At 40.1% G+C, this 9,896-nt stretch overlaps 2 protein-coding genes across 3 annotated transcripts in view; both read left to right on the plus strand.

Moving 5' to 3' along the window:
- Window positions 1-9,896, plus strand: part of LOC121811822 (protein turtle homolog B-like) — a 139,514-nt gene that overhangs the window by 110,419 nt on the left and 19,199 nt on the right. The window contains exons 13-14 of the mRNA XM_042214338.1: window positions 6,555-6,730; window positions 8,767-8,993. Of these exons, the coding sequence (XP_042070272.1) occupies window positions 6,555-6,730; window positions 8,767-8,993 (403 nt within the window). The remainder of the gene's footprint in view (window positions 1-6,554; window positions 6,731-8,766; window positions 8,994-9,896) is intronic.
- Window positions 1-9,896, plus strand: part of LOC102311149 (paired box protein Pax-7) — a 182,172-nt gene that overhangs the window by 17,211 nt on the left and 155,065 nt on the right. The gene's annotated exons all lie outside the window — the stretch shown is intronic.

Genomic DNA, 9,896 nt, shown 5'->3' on the forward strand with positions numbered 1-9,896 from the left:
GGTACCAGTCCGAGGCCCGGGGGTTGGGGACCGCTGCTATAGAGTATTAATAGCTCAGCTGAACAAAATGTACTGAAAACATAATGACAAAAAATTGATACAGACAAAAGAATTCACTCTGGTAGTTGCTCAAGATGCATCTCTACTATGAAGTACAGTTATTGTCAAACTAGAGATGCACGTAAGACACGAATGTCTTAAATTTCACCACTTATTTAGTGAAAGACATAAAGCGAGCATCAGATATAGTGCTGCTGCCAAAAACTAGCCTTGCTTACCAGAGTAGCAGTGATGCCCTCTCCAGTTCTATGGTTCTAGTTTAAACGGTTCTATATCAAACTATTGCCTGAAAATTATGATTTCATTTTAATGTCTGAATTGAAAGAATAGTTTGTTAAACAGGTTAATTAGTTTCATTAGAGAAATGCACCTATGAGACTGGTCATTCCCTAAAATGAAGGCTATAAGTCACCTATCAGCTCTTCACCCGTTTCACAAAAACTACTCAAGATATACAAAAATTCAGTGAGTGATTTAGGCAAAATTCAGGAAAGGTCTCATGGTCTTTTTACAGTAATGCACCATGTTTTTGATATTATTGTCTGGAGGATGGTATAGTATCTTTATCTGGCAGTTTAGCAAGACTGTATTATGTGTTCAGCTTTTGAGTCTCTTCTGCTGGCACACGTTAAATCACTGTAAAAGAAAAAAATTGTAACATTCAGCTGTGCTTTTTATAGACAAAGTCAATACCACATGAAGTCTCTAATTAGGTGAGATAGTGCAATTTAGAATAATCCCTCTTAAGCAATTTTCCAGTCATTACACACGAGTTTGGGAGCATATTCACTGAAAAATAAATAAGACAGTCAAGGAAAATGTAGTGCTTTATTCCATATTCCATACAACCAGCTCTAATTTGAAGGGATTCCTCATATGTGTGGATTTCTTTATAGCACAGTGTTTACAACATTAAACACGAGAGTACTACTTGTACTTGCCACAAATCACACAATATGCAAGTAAAGATTATCAGGGATCATTAGCTTAAACATCAGCAGTATTGCTGGTGTGAAGTTCATTTGATTTTTACGATGCCGTGTTCACATCCACAGGATCAGGCTCGACTAAATTAAGCCCCACATGCTTTCCGCAACCCATCATACTTTAGTAACACAGTGATGAGACCAGAGAGCAGCACAGATATAAAAACAAGGAGGCAGCTGCTTCAATTAATATTAATTAATCTTCATACTGACAACAAGCATCAGATCCCTCTATACTTCTGCTGTCATTTAAAAGGGTCTTTAAACCTTTCCACTACAGCTGATACACTTACTGATTGTTTAAAGCACTTTAGGGTACTAGTATAGGTCCAAACATCAGCACAGAGATGATTCTGAAAACCCTAAGTGGACACTGTTTTGCTGCATTCATGCAAGTCTAAACCCTGCCAGACAAAGGTGGAAGTTGTTCAAATAAGATCTGGAAATGAAACATTTTTTTTATGGGTTCACTTACAGTGCTGTGATATTTCCGCCCTTCCCCTTGACATACCTATGTGTTTAAGATCATCAAACTAATTTTAATATTAGGCAAAGAAAGCCTGAGTAAATACAAAATGCAGTTTTTCTGTAAAAGGCTGATGGGGCGGGTGACGTGGACACCCAAGTTTGTGAATGTCATAACTCGAAAACGAAGTGATGTAGGAGCTTCAGTTTAAGTGAATCTACAGAAAATCTCATAGGAAACCGTGACCATTGAGAAGGAAGTGACTTAGGACTAGAAATTGATACCAGAAATCTTGGATGAGTTCGAATCTCAGTGACTTTGACCTCAAGGTTAGGTTTCAGAGATCAAGTTTTCTGAAAATCTTATGAATGCAATAACTTAAGAACAAGGAAAAGTAGGAAATTGATACCATATGTGCACCTACTAGGAGGCTAGGAGGAGGAGTACCACTGGCTGCCACCAATATTTTTTTAATAATGATTTCATTTATTAAGGGAAAAAAATGATTGTTCGATTGATGTCCTTCCTGGATCACCTCTCCCCACAAACCGTCTCTATGGACGAGCCAAACGAAGTAATGGAAAAATACATCTAATAATAATAATGGATTGCCTTTACATAGCGCTTTTCGAGACCCTCAAAGCGCTTTACAATTCCACTATTCATTCACTCTCACACACTGGTGGAGGCAAACCACAGTTGCAGCCACTGCTGCCCTGGGGCAGACTGACAGAAGCGAGGCTGCCATATCGTGCCACCTGCCCCTCTGGCCAACACCAGTAGGTGGTAGGTGAAGTGTCTTGCCCAAGGACACAACGACTGAGACTGTCTGAGCCGGGACTCGAGCCGGCAACCCTCCGATCACAAGACGAACAGCCAACTCTTGAGCCACGATCGCCCCTGAATCTATCATTCATTGGCATCATCTGTGCCTAATTCTATCCCCCTGGATGTGGATTTGTCTTCTAAGCGGCCATATGACTGACTCCCATCACGCTACGTGGCATGTATTCTTTGCTAGAGTTCCAAGTTTCCAAGTATGAGCCCATTCGTGCATCGTTGGACTCCTTGCCCTGGAGATTGAGTCTTTTTTGAGCCTTGGGTTTTGTAGCCGGTCTGTCTCCTTCGTCAGGTAACACCATAGTGCCACTGACCATAGTCAATCAGTGTTTCAAGGCTGCCTATTTTGTTTCATTAGTGACTGCTCAATTACTTACTGACCATGTGTGTTCTGTCACCACTGAATTCCTTAGGATATTGTCTCTGATCTTGGCTCACAGTTCACCTCTAGAGTCTGGAGGGCTGGAATTGGTGCAATTGGTGTCTAGGTTAGTTTCTCTTCTGGTTTCCAATCTCAGACAGACTGAAAAGATTAACCAGGAACTGGAAGTGGACCCTCTGTGAGTAGTGCACTTGTAGCTTGCAACTTCCCTGGCTAGAGTATGCTCACAACTACATGACCTCCATGTTTACAGGTCTCTCTTCAAGGTGTCCCTCAGTCACCAGCTATCACTGGTCCCATCTCAGGAAGGTGAGCTCTGTTCCATCTGTTTAGCATCACCTTTGTCGCTGTCTTTAGTTAAGGAGAGCAACCCAAGCAGTCTTGCTTAGAACATAGAGACCAAGTGACTGGGTAGCCGTCATCTTTTGGCACCTGCGTACCTTCCAGGTCAAAAAGTCAGGTTGTCTTCAAAAGTATGAAATTATGATGAATCTAAAAAACTGTCTTTCAACTACACTACAAAAAGGAGATCATAATCAACCCTGTCACTGTCTCTTTGAAACTGCCTAAGACCCAAAACTCATTAGCTGAAACCGGTCTGTTTCAGTCCTCTGTGCCCTTTTTCCAATCCCCCCCCTTCCCCTCCCCACCTACCTGGGTGATTGGGAGTTATTGATTGGGGTTATGTGCAAGACAAAAGACACAGGGTTCCATGGTCTGCCATTTTGGATCCCTCACTGGTCAAGGGGTTCCATCAAAAGTATTCCAAAAACCCAGTATGTCACTAAGAGGCTCCTATTAAGCAGGCAGTGTTACGGCCGAGTAGCCGGCGTGTTGTGGTGTGGAGCCATTATTGAGGCAGATGAAACACATGAAAACAAATGAGAAAATAAACAGAACGAGAACTAACAAAACCTAGACTGGGAGTAACTAAAACATGAAACCTGAAAATGCTGAAAACATGAACCACGGAGACGTCAGGAGGTAAACCGATGACTTCACAATGAACAAAGGGAGACAGAGAACATAAATACACAGAACGGTAACGAGGGAAGTGGAAACACAGCTGACACAAATGAACATAATGCCACAGGGGACGCAAAACTACACACGCTGAACATGGAACGCAAGACTGTCAAAATAAAACAGGAAACATAGTGAGATATAGACTGTGACAACAGGAGCCTGAGAGAGGGATCGAGAGCGGACACTTGACAGAGGGAGCGAAACATGACGGGCATGGGAGACATGGAACAAAACACGTGGAGGAAAACATGTAAACAGGAAGAGGAGACGAGACACCTCGACCAGACAACATGGAAACAATTATAACTAAACATAGCAGCAAATACAAAGATAAACTCAACACTAAATAATAGAAAACTAAAAAATTACAACACAAAGAAACCATAACCCCAAAAGCTGGGTCAAATGACCTAGAACCATGACAGATGGTATTGGCACGGTCTCCTGGTGCTCCTGTGTGCCATTTCTGTCCGTTTCTTCTCCTTTGTGGGGTTTTTTCCACTCTCCCTGTCTCCTTTCAGTGTGTGCGTGGGTTTACTCTGTTTGTTTCAGAGGCGGGATTCCTCTGGGTTTTCTCACCCTCCTGGTTTTTCACACCTGGAAGTTGTTGCCAATCAACCCACCTGTGTGGAACGTTAACCCATCTGATACTTAAGGCTCAGATGGGTTGCTAGATTGTTGGAGTTACTGAAGTAGCATTGTCTGGCTTCTGTGTGTTCACTGTGTTTGACTGGAATGGCTTAGATTCTAAGTGCACAGAGGAAAGCTGGGTTTGTTCTAAGCCTTAGAACAAACCCAGCTTTCCTCTGTGCACTCTTTCAGTCTCGAGAAACCTTCAGAGAGAGAATCTGGAAGTGAGTCATCTGTAAAATTAGAGAGAGAGAATTAAGTGGACTATCTCCCTGCCAGACTGCCCGTTCCACTCTGACAATAAAGCGCTATACAAATACAGACCATTTACAATACCATGCTCCATGCTTGCTGTAAATCTGCTAAACTTTTGCTTCAGTGTCTCACATCTGAGTGTGAGCCTTGACATACTGCAAATGTTTAATTGCAATTCAATTCAGTTCAGTTTTATTTAGATATCGCCAAATCACAACAACAGTTGCCTTGAGGCACTTTGTATTGTAAGGTAAAGGCCCTACACCAATACAGAGAAAACCCCAACAAACTGATGACTCACTATGAACAAGCGCTTTGTCGACAGTAAGAAGGAAAAACTCCCTTTTAACAGGAAGAAACCTCCAGCAGAACCATGCTCAGGAAGGGGCGGCCATGTGCTGCGACCAGATTGAGTTCTTGCTACGAAGGAAGACACAAGCAGTTATTAGGCTTAGGGGGCAATTACTTTAAATTTAGGGCCTGGTAGGTTTGGATAGCATTTCTCCTCAATAATCATTTTAAATTCGCATTTTGTATTTACTCGAGTTATTCTTGTCTAATATTTAAATTTGCTCAGTGATCTCAAATGTGTAAGGCCCCATAGGTCTCTCAGGTTTTTCCTCTTCTTTGTACATTCCCTTATGTCATTTCCGTCAGCTTCAGCAAGCACCTCCAAACATTTGTCATTTGAGATGATGATTGTTATTATCCCATTGATAAAAACTACAAAATCAAGAAGTGGGCAAATACTTCTTGACAGCACTGTAAGGTGGACTGACAGAAACTGCAAAGCAGTTTTGTGGTCTGCATGACCACAGGGGAGTTATGGAAATTATGCAGACCTTGTCCTGCAAGGCTAAAATAGAGACCATGATATCACTGTCATACAGTTTATAATTTGCAATTGCAGTGCTATGTATTAGTTACCATGGGTGAATTTTCCTCTGTGGATAAACCATTAACACTGAACGATATGTACGGGTTTTGGAGCAGCATTTATTTTCACCCAAAAAAGGAGACCCTAAATTACAGTACTGAGCAGCTGAGATCCTACAACAAGCAAGAATGAGACTTTAAAATCATAACAATTATGCTCCTATGTTCTTAAATGTTTACCATTGGCAAAAGAAGAGATGATGCTACACAGTGCTAAACATGGGCCTAGTCTAACTGTTTTAAATGTGTTGCTGTCATCAGGTACAAAATAAGCATATATTTTTCAACATGTAGACACATTTCAAGATTTTAATATGTTGCTTCTGTTGTATTTGAACCACATAGCATTTATTTAAAAATATATTCACTTAAATATAAATTATTTATAAATTTGTATACTGTGATGTTATTTTCATTTCTCACAGTGTTTCAGCTTTTTTTGGTCGTAGTTAATGTGTTAAAGAAAGTTACTTCATTTCTTGGTACCTGAGAGCTGATTGTAAAGTTTTATTATCGCAGTGCTTTAGACTGAAGGTTGTTGCTGTTTTTGTTTGCGCACAGTTGTCTGCTTGATTTGATTGATGAGGCACAGCTGAATGTGTGGCATGGGCAAACAGCAAACTGCAAAGCTGAGCTCGGCATGGGCTTAATACCATCAAGTCAAAACTGTGTTGTGAACAATGAAATAAAATATGTGGTACATTCAATTCAATTCAGATCCATACAATTAACCTATGCAATGTTGAATTTAGGTTTGAGATCAAATAGATTACATTATGATAAATCATTATAATGCGCTACACTGTGTGATGAAACTGGTGCTGAGAAAAGACTTGAATATAGTTGTAACTGTTGTAAATAAATGTCCATTTTGTCCGAAAGATTTAAAAAAAGTCTTCCTCTCACCTCCTGATTTATTTCTTCAATATTTTTCCTGTCTGTGTACCTGCATCTCATCATGACTCCTGTGCAGGCTGAAGAGGGAGCGTTTAGGTCCGTATGACTGGCTTTCCATACCTGTGCCTGGAGGCCACGACTGGATGGTGGTGCCCGGCTTAGAGCCAGAGACAACATACCAGTTTAGCGTCCTGGCCCAAAACAAGCTTGGCACAGGCCCCTTCAGCGAGGTTGTCACTGTGAACACACTAGGTGAGTACACCCACTACTGCTTAACCAGGAGGAAAGGATCCAATAATAAAACAGCTTTGGCAGGCAAGTAGAGAGAGATGCAAAAAACACTGAACTAAGAAAAATCATCCGGACATGTTTTTCATGTCATGCAAGTGTTAGAAAAGTAGTAGGCTATTTTAAATTATATTGATCTTAATTTGCATTCCAATATTTATCATTAAAAGGCACTTCTTAAATGTTCTTCCAATTAAACATCACACTACAGTAGTAGAGAAGTAATTTCAGGAGGATCTGTGCTGTAAATAAAGTCTAACAAGTTAACAACTCACACATCGGCTCCGGGGAGGCCAAACAACACTCTCTGTGTGAGTGCTGGTCGTGTGATCTTTCACAGACTAAAGGAATAGTGATATCTTTGCATTTTCATGTCACCTTTATTCATGAAATGTTGTTTAAATGTTTAAATGTTTTTTTCATTTAAGAATTAGTTTAATTTTCCCAGAATACTTTTGTCTCAGTGAATAATAAAGTGAATTGCTGGCTAGTTAGTTAAATTGAATATGAAGTGAGGTACATAGTTATTACCTCTTATCTTCCGAAGCTGAGTTGAAACTGAATCTTTATTAAAAAAAATGCTACTGTCTCTTCTATACACAGAAAACAGCCAACTCCCCATTATTTCAAATAAAAACACTAGTGTGATATATTTAGTACCATATTTAACCATCATGTGCAAAGAAACATTTTAATCGAAACACAGTCAGGATCAGCTTTGTGTCGTTACACCAATACATAGAACGAACTTCTAGTATCTCATAGACCTGAAGGTTAAACCAACAGTCACCAGCTCAGTGGTTCATTTGCTGACCTTTGTTAAGAAATGTTTACTTTTAAACTTTTTAAATCTAAATGACAATCAGCTTATAGTGGCGTCTTTGGAAAAAGTAGAACTAATAGATATTTTGGAAACATCTTTATTCACGTTTTTACCACCGAAGTTAGTGAACGAGTTTGAAAGAATGGGTGTAAATATTTTAACGAATAAATTGGTAGGTCAAAATGTTTACAAATGCTGGTTACATTTTCATATGTAAGCTACAATTCTAAATAACATTCATTTGATCGGATGCAAAGCCTTTACTTTATTTTTCACCTGATCATATGAGCGTACGAGGCACTCAAATTAAGAGAGATAATAAACACAAAATTTCAAAGATTATGATCTATGAAAAAGAAATAGTCTGTTAGATTTGCCAAATGTTCCACAATCAGATGTTTGCTAACTTGCTAGTTTTGTGTCTTTAAAAGTTTTGTTAAATGAACAGAGTGAACTGTTATTAGTGCAGGTGTGGATCAGGCAGTAGGTCGCCTAGTAGGTCTTCCAGTTGAAAGTGAATTGATCCCCGGCTCCTGCACTCCAGGATTCAAAGTATCCTTGAGCAGTATACTGAACCGTATTACCCCCTGGTCATCTGCTGGAGTGTGGGTGGTTAAAGTAGGTATAGATAAATAGACAATTGAATAGAAAAGTGCTTTATAACTACCAGTCTAGTTTAGTTCTTTCTTTTTCACGATTAACCACTTCATAAATTCAAGTCAAAAAATTAGGTGGTGGTCCAACAAAAGTTACTTTTAACCCAGATTAACTTAAAATACAATAAAAACAAAATGTATGAATTTACATTAATACTAAAAGATAATCTGAGTCAAAATTCCTCTGTAATGTATGCAGTGCAACCGCTCAAATAGCAGTTTAGCAAGGCTGGATTAAATTTAGCATACCTTAAAGATGAAAATGCTGTAAGGGTGCTAGCAAAAAATGCTAAGTTGTGACTGACATATATGCTACCAGAATAAAATGCTTATAAATGTGGTGTATGTGGTGGCTTTGATATCATGCATCACCATTATTGTCACAGTTAGATTTGAATGTGTGATAGTGTCAGTGTGTAAAGGGGAGCTGATTCACTTTTATCCTGCCAATGGACACTTGCTACTTGCTCAAGATAACTGAATCTTTAACAGACATTTTCAACTCTAAAATGCTCTTCCAGTATTTCCTACAAGTACCCCTGAACCATTGGTGCTGCTTACCCCACCACGGTGCCTCACAGCCAATCGCACGCAGCAGGGAGTCCTGCTCACCTGGATTCCGCCTGCCAATCACACAGCACCTATCCAGCATTATGTCATGGAGTTTCGCCTGGGGGAGCGATGGGAGGTCTTGGACGACAGCATTCCTGCAGGGGAGACAGAGTTGGTTGCCCGAGATCTCATCCAGGTAAAAGCCTGAATACAAAATGGAAGTTTAAAACCAGACTTACGTCTTTCCAAGCTAAGAGGTTGCTTGAGACATGGAGGAAGGTTAAAGACCTTAACCTCCTGGGACCTGGCGTGCACATATGGGGGCATCACATTTTGGGTTGTCTTGACCACAGTACTAAATTTTGCTCTTTCAGATGGCTTTCAAAGGAGCCATATTGCTCAAACGGGAACAATTGTTCTTTCTCATTTTGTTTTTGTGCTCAAGAAAAATGCTGCTGTGTTCAGACACCAAATAAAGAGTTTTGCACATCATTACTCAATTGTGACTTCATAGTGTTCTATAGAACAAAGAGAATTGCAAAGAAAAATTAAAAATGCATGCCATGAAAGAGTTCGGGTCTTAGGAGGTTAAAGTTTTGTTTTATAGCACAGCAGTTATTCACCAACACCACCAAGAAAGAAATATTCCCCAGCATATCTCAGAGACCTCACAGTACAGCTTGGGATTAGTGTTTCCAAAAGCAAAATGGGATGTAGCCTTGAGATACCAATGAGATATCAATGTAATCTTTTGAGGAAACCAGCTCCTATTTCAATTTCATTGACTAGTAATTTTCATCATAGTTTTGCTGACAAAAACAAGACGATAACTAAATAAAAATAAATGCACAAGGACAAAAATGATGACGAAAGGCACTGACACTTTCATCAACAAATAAAAACCAGATGAAAATATTCTGAAGAGACAAGATCCATGCATCCATCCATCCATCCATCTTCATCCGCTTTATCCGGGGCCGGGTCGCGGGGGCAGCAGCCTAAGCAGAGAGGCCCAGACCTCCCTCTCCCCAGCCACCTCCTCCAGCTTATCCGGGGGAACACCAAGGCGTTCCCAGGCCAGCCGAGAGATATAATCTCT

This window comes from Haplochromis burtoni, unplaced genomic scaffold, assembly GCF_018398535.1.
Source record: "Haplochromis burtoni strain Fernald_Lab_line unplaced genomic scaffold, NCSU_Asbu1 Contig_550, whole genome shotgun sequence".
Lineage (NCBI taxonomy): Eukaryota > Metazoa > Chordata > Actinopteri > Cichliformes > Cichlidae > Haplochromis > Haplochromis burtoni.